The sequence below is a fragment of the Schistocerca americana genome, chromosome 2 (assembly GCF_021461395.2).
Source record: "Schistocerca americana isolate TAMUIC-IGC-003095 chromosome 2, iqSchAmer2.1, whole genome shotgun sequence".
In the NCBI taxonomy this organism is placed as follows: domain Eukaryota; kingdom Metazoa; phylum Arthropoda; class Insecta; order Orthoptera; family Acrididae; genus Schistocerca; species Schistocerca americana.
Genome location: NC_060120.1, coordinates 1,131,662,674 through 1,131,680,652, shown reverse-complemented (window position 1 = coordinate 1,131,680,652; position 17,979 = coordinate 1,131,662,674). Strand labels below are relative to the sequence as shown.

Sequence of the window (17,979 nt, the reverse complement as noted above, 5' to 3'; positions counted from 1 at the left end):
CAGGTGTGGATGAAGATTCGGCGCATCTTTGGAGTGCAGCACTCTACAGGTGTCCCAGGGCTTACCATCAACGGGGCGGTATCCACCGATGCTGATGCAATCGCCAAGCATTTCGCACAGCAGTATGTTCGGGCCTCTGCGTCGGGGAATTACCCGCCTGCGATTCGCGCGCTTAAACGCCAGGAGGAAGGCAAACGGCTTTCTTTTGCTTCTCGCCACCCTGAGACGTATAACGCCCCATTTAGTTTGTGGGAACTCCAAAGCGCCCTGGCACAGTGCCCCGATACGGCCTCTGGGCCAGATGGCATCAACAATCAGATGCTCAAACACCTGTCCCCGGTCTGTCAGCGATGTGTTCTTGCCGTCTTCAACCGCATATGGGGTGATGGTGTCTTTCCGTCGCAGTGGCGAGAAAGTACCATCATTCCGGTGCTGAAGCCTGGTAAGGACCCGCTTACTGTGGATAGCTATCGACCCATCAGCTTGATAAATACTCTGTGCAAGCTACTGGAACGTATGGTGAGTCGACGGCTGTGTTGGCTGCTCGAGTCTCGGGGTCTTCTGGCTCAGTGCCAGAGCGGCTTCCGTCAGGGCCGTTCCACCGCCTATACTTTGGTCTTTCTTGAGTCTGCAATCCGCACTGCTTTTTCCAGGCGCCAACACCTTGTCTCCCTCTTTTTCGACCTCTCCAGAGCATATGACACGACGTGGCGGCACCATATACTCGCCATGTTGCACGGATGGGGTCTCCGGGGCTCTCTCCCCATTTTTATTCAGAATTTTTTATCTGTTCGGACATTCCGCGTTTTAATTGGGACATCCCATAGTTCACTTCATATCCAGGAGAATGGCGTTCCACAGGGCTCAGTATTGAGGGTGCCCCTTTTCCTTGTGGCCATAAATGGCCTTGCAGCAGCAGTTGGGTCGTCTGTCTCACCCACGTTATATGCTGACGATTTCTGCATCTTGTTCAGCTCCTCCACCATTAGTGTTGCAGAACGTGGGTTGCAGGGAGCCATACGCAAGGCGCAGGCATGGGCCCTATCTCATGGGTTTCAATTTTATCCTGCAAAGACTTTTTTTATGCACTTTTGTCGGTGCCGAACTGTCCATCCCCACCCTGAGCTCTATCTTCAGGATGCCATTCTCAAGGTTGTTGACACTTACCGTTTTCTGGGATTGCTGTTCGATGCCCGGCTTACTTGGCTTCGACATATTCATCAGCTCAAGCGTCAGTGCTGGCAGCATCTGAATGCCCTTCGCTGCCTCAGCAACACAACTTGGGGTGCCAATCGTAATACGCTGCTGCAGCTCTACAAAGCCCTTGTGCTGTCCCGACTTGATTATGGGAGTGTGGCGTATGGCTCAGCGTCGCCCTCGGCATTGCAACTGCTGCACCCCGTTCACCACTGTGGGGTTCGACAGGTGACAGGAGCATTCCGCACCAGCCCTGTGGACAGCATACTTGTGGAGGCAGGTGTACCTCCACTGCGATTGAGGCTCCAACATTTACTGGCCGCTTATGCTGCCCATGTTTTTAGCTTGCCTGGTCATCCAAACTATCGTCTCCTGTTCCCACAATCGGTCGTCCATCTTCCTGAACGTCGGCCCCGGTCAGGTTGTACGATCGCGGTCCGCGTCAAAGAGCTTCTCTCTGGGCTTACGGTTTTTACAGTTCCACCTCCTTTCCGGGCCACTTTGCGGACACCCCCATTGTGTGTTCCTCACCCTTGCCTTCGGCTCGACATGGCACAGGGCCCGAAGGACTCCGTCCCTCCAGAGGCCTTCCGCTGCCGTTTTTATTCCATCTTGACCACGTATCAGGGCTCTGGCATTGTATACACTGACGGTTCAATGGTTGCTGGTCGTGTCGGATATGCGCTTACTCTAGGGGACCATTCTGAACAACGTTCCTTGCTGGATGGCTGCAGCGTTTACACAGCTGAGCTGGTCGCCATCTTTTGTGCCCTAGAGTATATCCGCTTCTGCTCAGGTGAGTCCTTTGTTATCTGTAGCAATTCCCTGAGCAGTTTACGAGCTCTCGACCAGTATTTCCCTCGTTCTCGTCTGGTGATGGCTGTCCATGAGTCCCTGCATACTCTTGCACGTAACGGCCGCTCTGTGGTCTTTGTGTGGACCCCAGGCCATGTTGGGATCCCCGGCAATGAGAATGTTGACCGCCTGGTGAAAGAGGCCATCAGTAAACCACCTCTGGAGATTGGCCTCCCGGCGACTGATTCGCGGGCACTATTACGCCGCAAAGTTTTCGAATTCTGGGACACTGAATGGCGCAACCTGCCCGTGCCAAACAAACTCCGTCGTATCAAGGAGATGACGACTGTTTGGCGGTCATCCCTGCGAGCCACCCGCAGGGACTCAGTCGTCGTTTGTCGGCTCCACATTGGCCACACCCGACTGACGCACAGTTATTTACTGTGTCGTGAGGATCCTCTTATTATGCGTTCAGTTAACTAAGTAGAAATTAGTAATATCTTATCTCAGTGAGGAACTTGAAACTTTCAGGACAGGTCAGGAGCATGTAGAGGTGCTCTTCCTCTACTTGAAAAGAACAGTTGACCACACACTGAGTAGATAGGTTCCTAGTAGAACAGTTCATAATGGGATGGAACCTCCGTGGTATACAGTCACTGTAAAGAAAACGTCTAAAGGAACAGAGATTACTGCATAATAGGTGTAAAACAAAGTGTAGGATTATAGATTGAGAGACGCTGGATGAAACATGTTTGGCTGTCAAGAGAGCAATGCATGAAGCCTTCAATGGCTACTGTAGCAGAATATTGTCAAATGACATTTCACAAAATCCAAATAAATTCTGGTCGTATGTAAGGGCTGTTAGTGGCACAAAAGTTAGTGTCCAGTCCCTAGCAAGTGAGACAGGAACTGAAATTGAGGGTAGCAAAGTAAAAGCTGAAGTTCTGAACTCGATTTTCAAATGTTCCTTTGCAAATAAAAACCCAGGAGAACTGCTCCAATTCAATCCTCGTACACTGAAAAAATGAACGAAATAGGTATTAGTGTCAGTTGTGTTGAGAAACAGTTGAAATCATTAAACAAAGCTCCAGACCCCGATGGAATCGCAGTCAGATTCTATATTGAATTTGTGGCTGAGCTATCCTCTCTTCTCACTGTAATCTATCCAAAAAACCTTACCCAGTTTTTGGAAAAAGTTACAGATCACACCCGTCTACAAGAAGGGTTGTAGGAGTGACAAAACTACCATCCAGTAGCCTTGACATCGATTTGTTGTAGATTCTTAGAAAATATTTTGAGCTCAAACATAATGAGGTATCTCGAACGGAACTACCTTCTCAATATCAACCAGCATGGTTTTCAAAAACATAGATGATATGAAATCCAACTCTCACTTTTCTCACATAACTTGCTGAAAGCATTGGATCAAGGCAACAGGTAGATAGTGTTTTTTGATTTCCTAACAGTATTTGACTCTGTTCCACACCTACACTGACTGTGAAAAGTACGATCATATGGGGTATCAAGTGAAATTCATAACTGGATTGAGGACTTTTTGATAGGAAGGACACAGCATGTTACCTTGGATGGAGAGTCATCATCAGATGTAGAAGTAACTTCAGGTGTGCCCCAGGGAAGTGTGTTGGGGCCCTTGCAGTTCTTGTCCATTAATGACCTTGCTGTAAATCAGGATTTTTGCAGATGATGCAGTTATCTGTAATGAAGTGCTATTTCAGAGAAGCTGCATAAATATTCAGTCAGATCTTGATGAGATTTCAACATAGTGCAGTGATTGGCAACTTGCTCTGAATGTTTAGAAATGTATAAACTTAGTATCCTGTGACCATAATATTGGTGAGTCACTGTCGGAATCTGCCAACTCGTACAAATACCTGTGTGTAACACTTTGTAGGAATATGAAATGGCATGATCACATAGGTTCAGTTGTGGGTAAAGCAGGTTGTAGACCTTGCCCTAGACTATTGCTACAGTGTGTGGGACTTGTACCAGATAAGACTAGCAGGAGACATTGAATGTATACAAAGAAAGGCAGCATGGTCACAGGTTTGCTTAATCCATGGGAGAGTGTCACAGAGATACTGAAGGAACTGAAATGGCAGACTGTTGAAGACAGGTGTAAACTATCCCAAGAAAGTGTATTAGCAAAGTTTCAAGAACTGTCTTTAAATGATTACTCTAGGGATATACCACAACCCCCCCCCCCCCCCCCCCCCCCCCCCACATATTGCTCTCACAGGGGTCGTGAAGATAAGATTAGGATGATTACTGCTCACACAGAGGCATTCAGACAAATTCAGACAATCATTCTTCCACGCTCCATACATGAATGAAACAGCAAGAAACCCTGATAACTGGTACAATGGGACTTACCCTGTACCATGCACCTCCTGGTGGATTGCAGATTACAAACGTAGATGTGAACTGACAGTCTCTTACATGTGCATGAGGGAAACATCTAATCACCTTTATTTTACCAAGACAAAAATTATGATTTACTAAAGTTTCAAACCTTGACAGGAAATAATGGATTAGGCTGTCCATAAATTATAAACTAACATTATTGTGATGATGGAAAGTCTCATATAAAGACGTGAAACAAATACTAACAAAGAGATAGAGGGGCTGGCCAGAACAGCCAATAGATACACAAAACATAACAGAAAATTTACGTATCGTAGCTTTTGGAACTTTGTTCCTTCATCAGGGAGGAGAGAGGGGAAAGAAGGGGAAGAAGAGAAAGTGGATTCAGTTACTCACAACCCAGGTTATGAAGCAACAGGGTAGAGGTAAACAGGGAGGGTAGCAAAGATGGAGGCATGGGTGTATACTCTACAGTATGTCAACATGTTGCCTTGACCTGTTTGATCACCAGGTCTGGCTCCAATTCAGTGCACACGGGACATCATCGAACAACTCCAGTGTCTCCCAAAAACAGCATTAACCATCCCTGTTTCGATGACAATGTGAAACAGGCATGGAACTTCATCCCACAAACTCATATCCAGCACAATGCATGCATGTTTGCATGCTTACATTTGGGCAGTTACACTGGATTTCAATGTATTAGTGTATCACATTTGCAATGGTGTATCTCGCACTTATATTATCCTGTGATCTTGCAACATTAATCACTTAAATAAGTTACTTAGACATATATGTTCCTGAAATTTCATTACTCTACGTTAATTACTTTTTGGTGTTGCAAATTTTTTTTTTTTGCAGTGTACATGATGACTACAATAATACATTATAATGTTTCTCCAGTGGTTTCAACATTAACTTTTTAACAGAAAAGATTTTGCTTACAGTTCATTTTTTAGTTAACATTTCTAAACTTTTTAACAATCCATATTAAAGCTAGCAATAGTAACTATATTAATAATTGCTGCTGTAAACAGTTACACATATGGACATCAGTTTTGAATAATGGGTTTTGAGTGTAAATAATGTTTTATGTAAGTGTTTGTATTGATACTTAAAATTAAATGTCATGTAATGAATGTGCAGATACTCATATAAAAAGTTTTGTTGGATCAAGTTATTTACGAACGCGATGTACTGTGTTCTTCCATTAGAGAATGAGACTGTATTGTTTATCGGTTTCATTACAAAATGCTAATAAACTTTTAGTTAGAAAACCTTCTATAACTAGAATTATTAATATGAGAAAAATAGGAACAGTGAAAGAATGGAAGATCAGTTGCAGAAACAAGAGTAGCTCTGAGTTGCAAGAGTGGTTGCTTTTCCCACACATGTAATTAACTGGCATTATCGCCACTATTAACTTACCATGGTTTCACATCTCATCTGTTCATTGTTCCCCATGTCCTGCCCTTCCGTTCCCCCTTCCTATTAGATCATATATGCCTCTGTTACTGTAATCGGTATGTAAACAATAATTATCACATGACCTTTTTTTGTTACAGGTTGTAATATTTGACATTGCAGCTTTTGAAAATGGAGCAGGATGTTGTGCCCTCTCTCCTATTGGAGTGTTTCTCTGTGATCAGAATTGGAGGCAGACAATTCACTTGAACGTCTCGACGCGCAGGTCACCGAAGTGGCGTCAAATCGAAAGACCTGCACCAGGCGAACGGTCTACCCGACGGGAGGCCCTAGCCACACGACATTTCCATTTTTACTTGAACGTCCATTGCTGTTGTTGATGTCTTTGAATCATGTTGGTTCTTTGTGATTAATAAAAAAATTATACAATCCAATGGTTTCTTCGCCTTGTCTTTAAAAATTCCAGACCTATTGTGCAAACACATATTTTGAGAGTTATACATCTGAGCCTTTTTGTGGAAAGTGCGTTTCACACATACTTTCAAGATAAATTGAATAATGACCCCCAATTTGTGTGTTGGGGAAGATAATTTGATACAGCTAAATGCATATACGGGTACACACATTTGCTCACGCCTGAGACAAAGTGAGAGTGATTCAAAGGAAGAATTCACTACTTTTTACCTACTTTCTGAATAACTCGTACTTTCGTCAGAAATGTCACACTGCAAAGTTGATTAGGTAAAGGGACAAAAATGAGAGTAAAATATAATTTGAATATCAGAAAAAATAACCACTTAGTTTCCAGAATGAGATTTTCACTCACCACTTAGTGTTTGTGTAATACTTTACGGCAAGCGTAAAATTAATTTTTAAACATTGGGAAATCTGGGATGGAATAACAATAATATGAAATAGGATAGCTTTCTGCTCCCCACCTAGAGAAGACACTGAGTGGCAGACTGGCACATTGAAGGAAGATTTTTAGATATTAGAAAGTATGGGACAGCCCTCATCAAGCAGGTGTGGTGGTGTGAGGCTGGGGTGGGAGCAGGTAAAGGACAGGTGAGACAGAGAGACTAGCAAAGGTTTACATAACGGGGTTTACAGGAGTGAAGAATATGCCGCAGCTAAAGTTTCTAGGTTTCGTTCCTGTGGCCCCACACCTCAATGCCCTCCCCTGCTCCCATTCCAATCTCACACACTGTTACTGTCCCCCTAGTACACTTCTCTCTGTCTGTCCACCTCCACACTCCCAACCAGCAGAGACTCCCTATGCTGAGGTGGGCTCTGTCCATTAGATTACACTCGTAAGATAAAAATAAACATTATGCAGCATGAAAGAATTATCTGTGTGGGATGGAAATATGTAGATGTGATGTACGTGCACAGACAAAAAAAAAAAAAAAAATAAAAATTACAATGTCAGAAAAATTGATTGATTAATTCAAGATAAAGAGCTTCACAAATTGAGCAAGTTGGTTCACCTCTGACTCTTGAGCAAGCTTGGCATTGATAGATTTGTTGGATGTCCTACTGAGGGACATCAAGCCAAATTCTATCCAAGTGGCGCATTGTATTGTCTAAATCATGAGCTGGTTGGGTGGCCCTGCCCATAATGCCCCAGACATACTCAGTTGGGGAGAGATCCCGTGACCTTGCTGGCAAAGATAAGGTGTGGCAAGTATGAAGACGAATTGTGTGTGGGCAGGCATTATCTTGCTGAAATGTAAGCAAATGATGGCTTGTCATGAAGAGAAACAAAATGGGGTTTATAATATCGTCAACAGATGTCTGTGTTGTAATGGTGACACAGATGACAACCAAAGGGGTCCTGTTATGAAAAGAAATGGCACAGTAGACCATCAGTCCTCGTTTGGCTGTATGGCAGCCAGCAGCCAGGTTGGTATCGCACTGCTATCTGGTGTGCCCCCAGGCACGTCCCTGGTCTGGAATTGCATTGACTGGAATATAATTGGCTTCAGTGATGAATCCCACTATGAACTGAGCCCCAATGATCAGCACAGATGTGTCTGAAGACGCCCCAGACGGTGGGATGCCACCGTGAATGTCACATCCTATATGGTCCAACTACCAGGACTGATGATCTGGGGTGCGATTTCTTTTCCTAACAGATCCCTTTTGGTCAACAGACGACTATGCTGTAGGGGTGACATGGATGCCCCCCCCCCCTACAGCATAGTCGTCTGTTGACAATACTGTACATCCTATTTTGTTTCCCTTCTTGGCAAGCCATACATTGCTTACATTTCAGCAAGATAATGCCTGTCCGCACACAGCTTGTCCTCATGCTTGCCAAACCCTAGCTTGGCCAGCAAAGTTGCTGGATCTCTCCCCAATTGAGAATGTAAGGAGCATTATGGGCAGGGCCATTAGACCACCTCGGGATTTTGACTATCTACCGTGACATTTGAATAGAATTTGGCATGATGTCCCTCTGTTGGACATCCAACAACTCTATCAGCCAGAGCCAAGCTTGTATAAGGGCCAGAGGTGGACCATCTCATCCAATTTGTGATGCTCTTTCTCTTGAATAAATCATCCAGTTTTTTCTGAAACTGTAATTATTTTTCTGTCTTCACATGTATGTCACATTTACTGATTTCAGCCCTATTTGGTATTTGGATAATTCCTTCAGTACCTAAGTGTTTTTTTTGTTTTTGTGTTTTGAGTATATAGTATCTGACAGTTTTTTTTTTCAGTATGCTTGTCTGCTGCCCATTGCCTGCTCTAACTGGTTAGTAGCAATCTGTCCTATTTCATATTGTTGGAATTAACTTTTGACACTCAATATTTATGATGCAAGCAAACTGTTATTGCCACTTGACATGATGGTGAATGGTACTCTGTTAGCCATTGGCACAAATGGATTGACATGATAAAACAAGGGTCCACAGCTTTTACAAACTTTTTGGATGTGATAAATACAGCTTACTGCTGTCAATACTTTTCTTAATTACAATATTGATCGTTTGTTATTTTCAAGCATACATGTCAGGTGCCACGACACCTTTGAATTACTGCAAATGGACAAAGATGACCAGACTCATTTCTCTTCAGTAGAAACAACTATTGACAAGAGAAGAAACTTGATGTCATTCAAATCTACTTTTTCATTGGTAGAGATCTTTCACTCATGGGATTAGCAGCAGAGATTAAAAAGAAGCAGCAGCAAACAGATCCAAGGCATCCATTGTTTGGAACTCATGTTCTTCCATCACAACTCCTTATAATAGTATCAGCTCTGGAGAACTAAGTCCCGATTCATTTTCTTGTAACAAAATAGACTGCCATTACCTTGCAGTTAAAAATGGGAAGCTTTACATGAATGTCCTACATGCAGTTTTTTTATACTTGTGCTCTTTGAGTTCCTGTCCTAGAATACATTAAAATATTAAAAAATGTGTAAATTAATCTTTGAAACAATCCAAAGCTTTCAATGGAAACCAGGAAAGACTTAGAAACATTATCATTAAAAAAAAAATCAAGGAAAGGTAATGTAAGGAACAATCAGGAAAAGTCCGCTGTACCCTTCTTGTTGTGTACTGTTATTGTTATTCTTAATTTTTTAAAATTTGATAATGGCCATTAAAGACCACGCAGAATAGCAATTGCACATTACTAGAAGCTGGCTTTGCATTCTTCCTCCAACAGCCCGTTGTATTTGCTCAGCGTAGAAGCCTTTAAAGTTGTAACTCTGGTCGGTCTGAGACGCCGCCTAGATTTAATCCAGCCTGTCAAAGATCCCTTTGTCATTCCCCTGAACTATGTCAGAAACTTTAGGGTTCTTTCCAAGAGTATTAAAAATCTGTTTTGTCAACCTGACCTTCAAACTTTCGTCTTCCTGACTCGACAGGTGCAGGCAGTATTTCTCGATTTCTGAACAGCTTTTGACTTAGTGCCAGATTGATGCTTATTATCAAAATTGCTACCGTGAGGGGTATCGAGTGAAATTTGTCACTGTAATTGAGTATATTTTGGTAGGAATGACTTACATGTTATCTTGGCTGGGGAGTCATCATCTGATGTAGAAGTAACCTCAGATGTGTCATAGAGAGGTATGTTGTGACCATTGCTGTTCATGTTCATGTACATTAATGACTTTGCAGACAATATTAATAGTAAAGCACTCTTTTCACAAATAGTGCATTTATCTAGAATAAAGTGCAGTCTGAAAGAAATTGTACAAACATTCGTCAGATCTTGATAATTTCAAACTTTCTTTTAAATGTTCAGACATGTAAAATCGTGCATTTTGCAAAGTGAAGAAAACACAGTGTGGTATGACTACAGTATCAGGGTGTCTTGCTTGGATTAAGTCTATTCGTACAATTACCTGGGTGAAGCACTTTGTAGGGATATGAAATGAACAGTCATATGGGCCTACTCAGGGGTAAGGCAGGCGAAAGAGTGAGATTTTTTTTTGTAGAATACCATAGAAATGCAGTCATTCTACAAATCGTTTGTATGATCCATCCTAGAATGTTGCTCAAATGTGTGGGACCTGTATCAAAATGGATTAATGGGGAATTGAACGCATGCAGAGAAGGGCAGATCAAATGGTCACAGGTTTGTTTGACCCAAGGGAGAGTGTCACAGAGATGCTGAAATAACTGAATTGGCAGACGCTTCAGGATAAGATGTACACTATCCTAAGAAAGTATGCTTACCAAAAGACGACTCTAGGAATAAGCTACAACCTTGTAAGGATGTGCTCATTGATGCTATGGAGACACTGTTCTGTGTTTTATTTTAATGACAATTATTGTCAGTTTCTTCTTGTTTTGTTTATAAGAAAGGAATGAGGACATCATTAGATCTTTTGAAGAGTACACTACATAAATCACAAAATGTTATTTCTGTATTAGCAAAAAATTGGACTACACTGTATGATAGAGATGAAAAAGAAACCGTGATTAAATTCTTTCTGTGTTAGATTCCTGAACTTGCTGATCTTTGAGAGAGAGAGAGAGAGAGAGTGAGAGAGAGAGAGAGAGAGAGAGAGAGAGAGAGAGAGGGGGGGGGGGTGGGATTTAATTGTATCTCCCCATGCAGCCGTAGCATTTTGGCATGTCGTACATTGGTCAGATCATCAGTAGCTTGGAGGACTCGTATGTAGGGCATAAGCAACACACACACACACACACTTAATAATAGTCAAGAAAATTTGCAACCGCAAAATATTGCCTTGGTACAGGTCATAGAATCTAATATACAACACAGATATTTCAATATGCATATCCAGTTACTGGAATAGTGTTATTAAGAAAGCTGTTGAGAGACAGAAGTTTTTGCTTAAATTCTTATAATTTACACCAGATGATGTACAAAATAAACTCCAAATTACTGTCACATCATAGTGCACAAAGCACACATTCATTTTCTAATTACAACAATCATACCCCAAACTATAAAAATTAAAATATTGAAGACCAGCATCTAAGTTTAGCTGCTACAAAATTATGTCACAGGTAACAATTATTTAATTCACTTCTTAAACATAACAATTTAATTTAAAAAAGACAACAAATAACATTTTAAGTACAATATTCAAGTTTAGGTGCTGCAAAGATGCATAACAATCATCTATGTTTCAACATTCTTATAAAAAATACAACATAAAAAGGAAGACCTGATTGTAGATCATGGGTGGGCTATGTAAAATAAATGACAAAAATCAGCAGCTGTAAAAGGCAGATTTTTTTCCAAGTACAACCAATTCCTCCATTTTGCAACAGCATAAATGAATGCAGCTCTTTTTCCCCAAATTTGCTGCTTCAGATTATTAGTGTCATAATGAAGTCTTTTAAGAATTAGAGGCACAAACAGATTAATAAATACAAACAAAAGCAGGAATATTCAATTTGCTCAAGGCTACCAAATGAAGGAAGAAAGGGGGCTAGGGAGGAGAAAAAAGATCACATAACAAAGAAATAAACTGCTGATTGTTTGCATCATTCCTAGACTCAAAACCCTAAGCAAAAGAAACAGTGATGATAGCATTGATTTAAAATGATGTCAGAAAAGACGGCAGCTAATTCTAGGTGATCCTCCATAAAGCCATGGTCTCACGTTGTCAAACCCCTGCAGGATTGTTTGAGGGACAATGATTTGACATTGATTGTTAAGTCAAAAAGGCAATGCATCTTTGACTGAAGAAACAATCAAAAATATATTCTTTTAATGGAATATTTACATTGCAGTGTACTGATCTGAGAAACATACTGAAAAGAAACATGACTATGTTGAGAAATTTTCATTTTGTATTTTCTTATATTTGTAACCGCAGTACATGAAAAAAGTGACACTCGACATTTGAGTTAACTGAAAGATGAAAGATTAGGGTTTCATGCCCTGCCGATCCTTGTCCCCAAACGGGGACAGCCCGCAAACAGAATTTTACCAACCAGCTTGGACTGAAAACATAACACACAAGAATCGTGCCCGTGAGTGTAGATGACACTCGGAATATCACGCAACACGGATACCCGAGGATGGTGTCTGTCAGAGCAGATTGCAGATGAAGCACGAAGGCAGAGGGAACAAATTACAGACCTGCTCCATCTGACGGTCAGTCTCAAGTAGCACTTTGTAAAAGCAACAACTAATGTCACCGAAATATGCGAGGAAGACAATGATGTCCGACTGTGCAAAGGACAACTCAGGAATTTCAGCAAACTTCTGGAAAAACCTGAAGAATTTAATTGACAGAAACCTGTTCTGGATTGGTAACTTACAAAATAAAACATTTTCAATCTCTGGACAAGTCACACACAAGAAAGATAATAGGCCTTTAAAAAAGAGGATACCATACAGTGTAAAGCTGAAACATGTAAATTGGTCTGGCCAATATGCTCTACACCTGAGCAAAAATGTCAATGAAGTGGTGCACCTTTTAGGAACTGTTAAAAAAGTGTCATTTTACATCAATAAACACAGCAATGACAACCTGATCGTAGGAGAAAAGAGCTGATACACACTATTTATTTAAGAATGAACACTTCACCTCAACTTTTCACAGCACGGGACCATCAAAAATTGAAACAATAGAGCAACACAGAGGACACTACCACACAGCTGGGGGAGGGCACAGAGAGAGAGAGAGAGTTTAATGACCTACTTACTCACTTTTTACTGGCAACAAGATAAGAGTGCAGGTGGTGTCATATCAAAATTGTAGAGAACATGCACGAGAAAAAGTTTTTAACAATAGCAAATTAACGTACTTGCTAGTGCTTATTTTTTGTTTTAAATATCTCTCTCAAACTGATCAGGTATTGGAAAAAGAAAGATAAATATTTTGAATTAAGACTTAAAACAGGATGGAAACGGGTACCATACTGGCCTGTATATAAGATACACCATTTCTACAAAAAATCTCCCATAAAAACTGGGACTTTTATGAATCATAGAAACCTCAACTGTAGTGCTTTTTCTTAAGTTTGAAATGAAGCAAAAATATCACTACAGTTTGTAAATCAATTGTTGTGTATGAGGTAGCAATGCAAACATTCTCTTTGTTGCTATCCCATTTAGGTAGTGACTACAGAGGGATCCAGAGAAGTGTAGACATTTTCTGATTGTTATTACCTTTGGAACAAAGTGTTATATGGCTGCAATTTTGAGTGGTAGCATAAACCACTGTTTTCCCAACAGATCTTGTCGTGTGGGTTTCCAGCAGATGACAATGCAGCACTGAATGAAATACAACTATTGTTTGAGCAATGCAAGGATGTACTGAAACAACAATTTATTGTATTTGGTATAAATTTTAAGCAGACAATACTGTTTAAAATGTGCACAAGGAAAGGTCCTCCGAACAAGAACATCAACCTCCAGGTTCCAGCACTGCTGTATTGCAACATTTTTCTAGATCATCTCAAAAATCTATGAAGCAGGATCTATGGGGAAGTGGGGTAAGCTGATCAAGTGCATGATAAATTCTGAAGACTGCAAAGTGGAAAGTGTACATTCCAAGATTATTTCACACTATGAATGAGGACAACCCGAATCGAAGGATGGAGCACTACGAGTGGTCTGAAGGCATGCTTCACGAAGATGATGGTTTGCAGGGAAGGTTATCTGGCCTAATGAGGCACAATTCAACCTGAATGGTAATGTAAACTGTCATAGCTGCATGTATTGGGCTGCTGAAAATCCTCATGTTCACATGGACAAACATGTTACTTCACATGGTGTTAATGTGTGGTGCAGTCCGTCATAGTATTGTTTCTCTGACCCATTCTTCTTTGAAGGTACATAACTGGTGAGGTGTATCATATGCTGCAAACATTGATTTTATTAGCCATCCAAGAGGTGTTTGGAAACAAAAGATTTTTACCTACAAGACTATACTCCGCCTCACCACCACAGAGATATCAGATTCTACTTAGATGAAAATCTACGTGGGTGACGGATAAGTCGAAGAGGAGCTGTCAAGTGCCCACCAAGGTCACGGGACCTTACAATTCTCGACTTCTACCAATGGGGGACCTCGACAAACAAAGTTTACCAACAGAACCCAGCTACACTGAATGAGATATGAGAAACCATCAAGACATTCTGTGCAGCTACCACACTGGCAACACTGACAGCTGTACTTCAGTCAACAATTCAGCAACATTGATGTTGCTTGGCTGCTAACAGGTGTCACTTTGAACACACAAAATGATCTTCCTCCCATGCAAGAATTTTGACACTATGCCATTTTGTTCCATCAATATTGACTATCAAAGAGAGTCTACATTTTTCTGGACCCCTCTGTATTACCATTCTCACAGTTTCACTATTTTAGACAATGGGACAGGCACAGTTTTTCTCTAACTAAAGAATATAATTTATTCTTCACCAATGAAGCACAACATTGAGAGAAAATTTTGGAATTCCGTACAGTTACGTTGCAAATTTCAAACTCACAGTTATTCATCTAACAGATGTGCTTTTTAAAGGTACGGTTCAAGAAATGCTGCACATGCAATGCCCGGGATTGTAGCGACGGCACTGTACTTTGGGAGGAGAGTGACAAAAATACTGACAGTGACAAAACAATGAATGTTAGTGAAGTTAAGAGTGTCTTACATGAAAACTGCAACTGAAAGCTTTGTTTTGGTGTGTAATTTATCTACAGTGTACTACAAAAAAAAGTGGTTAAGGGTAAATTACATTTTGAAAAGCTTTTGTAAATGGGCAACTTGACAAATTATTTTTAATTAAGTTTCTCTCTTTTTCGAAATTAAAGGTGCAACTTATATTCAGGCCAATTCGATGTGTGTATAATTTATGATAACTACGAACAGACTTTGAAATTTGCCTACGTCACACCAGGTATACTTAACTTATTTCACTGACCCACACAGATGCTCATGTCCGGTGGAAGTCTCCTCTAGTTCCCCCACTTTTGGTCAGAAGCATTATTTCAGATATCACAATGTCATGACTCACAGCTTTGCACATATCGTACACTGTTAAGGCAGACACCGATACAGCAGTGAGAGCTTCCATCTCCACGCCTGTCTGCCCTCTACACTTTGCTGTGCCAGTTATAATCACACAGTTGAGAGCAGAGTCCAGTTCAATGTCCACAGCCACAGAGGAGAAAGATATATTATGACACAGAGGGATAAAACTGGACGTCTGCTTGGACCCCACAATTCCCGCCAGGCGAGCAACGCTAAGTACGTCACCTTTCTTCAGGCCATTTTCTCGTACGAGTTTCATCAGTTCAGGTCCCACAAAAACCTTTGCTCATGCTGTAGCAGTCCGTTCTGTCACCAGCTTCGAACCCATGTCGACCATTTTCGCCCTGCCGGTCCGGTCAACATGAGTCAGACTTCCAGACTGTGCTCCCAAACTGCAGAAACGGCAAGAGAAGACAGAGGCCTGTGCTCTGTGTGTTTGTCTTGTTAGGAGCCCTGCATTGCACATAATGCTTGGGGTACAGGGAAGCAAAAGAAACTGTTTTCTAGATTCAGTCACTACACTCAAATTATGTGACAACAACTGAGACATCTGTGTATCCAACACAAACAGGGGCGAAATGTTGGTGTCTGAGAAGAAGTACTTTTGAAAATCTTGTTTCTGAAGGTTTAACAACTTCCAACTCTGTGCCTTCATGACATCACTACAGCCATCAAGTTCAGTGCCACCTGGAACAAAAATACAAGCTGTAACAAAGAACTCTTCATAATCTGAAAATAGGTTAACTACAAAAGAATTTTTAAGCATTTGTGTTGAAACACCCCCGATTAATTCCTTTACTGGATTTTGGGTAATTTACCGAAGCCACCAAACAGTTAATTATTATGATATATGACCGTGTGCTTAATGGATGAAAGGCTATTGGTTGTTCTGCAAATGCGGCTGTTCTGAGACAGAATAGCTAGTGATTGAAAGTTTGTCTATTATTAAGTATCACAAAGGTTGCGATGTACAACTGATATATATTTCCTACTAACACACAAATTCTGAGGCAGTTGTTACCTTTGCCTTACACGTCTAATTGCGGTTATCTCTTTTTACTGATTGCTGATTTTCAGTACTTTGTCACACGCAATGCTGATGGTTAACATTCACAACAATCCTCACTGCAATCCATGGTTGTTGCTGGCCGACGCAGTTGACGTGAAACACGTAATTCGGCACTTGTCACTTTCTGTTTCTTATCACTCGCGAATCGGCATTAGTGAGAGTCAACCCCACGACGATCAGGGGGACGTGCTCACTCGTCATACTCCAGTGAATTTTACCGTTTACAACTCACTCGACCACCATTCTTGGCCGTCTTTCCCACTCTACTTCTCACTCGACACTCTACCATACTACTGCGCACTCAGCACTAGTCTCACTGCCTACTGCAGCGCTCGACAATCGACTCCTGTCCGCTATCGACCTGGGCATCAGATACTAGCATCTATGTTTGTGGGATCACGGATCCCTTACAGTGTTCAAGACAAGTTCTTTGAACCTTAATGATCTGTGATGATTCTTTTCTTTCCTAAGCTAAGGTCGAAAATCTGTTTTGTCTGCAGAAGTGTGCAATATGAATATTACATAAAGTTGATAGGAACATCTCACATAAATCTCCTCAGTGGCTGTAGATTTCACAATCTTGCAGGAGTGGATACAAGTGGAGGTCATAGCAATGATGATAACTACCAAACACTTCCCAAACAACATATTATACTGGGGTGCCCTTAAGAAGGCAGCAGTGTGGTGCATTCTGTGCAGAAAGAGATGGGGAATGTTTTATGGTGCTGTCTGTGTGTTCTCTCTCTCTCTCTCTCTCTCTCTCTCTCTTTCTCTCTGTCCCACAACTCACATTTCAGCCACTTCCAACCCTCGTATCTGGCACAGGCCACTGTGTCTGCTTCTGACTCTGCCTAGTAGAATTTATGCGGTCGGAAAGCTATCGCTGTTGCTTTCTAATGTAATACTTGTCATGTTTCCTTTATGCCAGCCATTGTGAACACTAATGGCTAAGTAACCTCACCATACCTAAATGCCTTGTATCGTACACGCACTGCAAAATGCACACTACAGACAGATGTGGCAGAATGACACGATGTCTTTATATTTTTTACTTCACCAATTTCCAAATGCACACATAACTTTTGGAGAAGGAGGTAGCGTGGAAACAGAAGTGTGTCAAAAATGCCAAGTTCTTCCAGCAATGAGAAGCTACATGTAATAAAGGACACTTTTCAGTTGCTCGTGCTAGGGTCTGCCCACAAGGACATGCTTTTGGTCTGATTGACAACATTCCAGCTGGGTAAAGCTGCACACCACTGGGTTGAACATACCAGCTGTCAACAACAGATCCGATACAACAACAACAGAAAGAATGACTTCCTGAACACAGTTGGAAATCACTGATAGAAACAGTATTCCCCTCATTCACATGTGTTTGCAGACCTCTGTTCAGTCATAATGTTTATTGAAATAATGATGGTGAGCACACACTTTGACAGAGTTCAACTTGGTTGTTACGTGATTGTTCAGCTTTTTCCTTCTTTCCTCCTCCCTTTTCTCTTCCCAAAATCTTTTCATTCTTTGACTGTGTTCTTGTTTCCTTTGATATGTACATATTTTCTCTGTTTTCTTCCTTTCCTTTACTTCAAGTTTTATGTTCATAATTTTGTTTCTGAATTTGTCTCTTTCATT

At 41.3% G+C, this 17,979-nt stretch overlaps 1 protein-coding gene across 1 annotated transcript; it reads right to left on the bottom strand.

Annotated features, from left to right (window-relative positions):
• Positions 1-15,180: 15,180 nt before the first annotated feature.
• On the bottom strand, positions 15,181-15,537 carry LOC124594728 (cyclic pyranopterin monophosphate synthase-like). Its single transcript, XM_047133096.1, has one exon. It carries the CDS (start codon positions 15,535-15,537, stop codon positions 15,181-15,183), a length of 357 nt encoding a protein of 118 aa, XP_046989052.1.
• Between the last annotated feature and the right edge of the window lie 2,442 nt (positions 15,538-17,979).

Excerpts from the sequence above, each read along its gene's own strand:
- LOC124594728 (XM_047133096.1), bottom strand. The coding sequence starts at position 15,537 with ATGAAACTCGTACGAGAAAATGGCCTGAAGAAAGGTGACGTACTTAGC.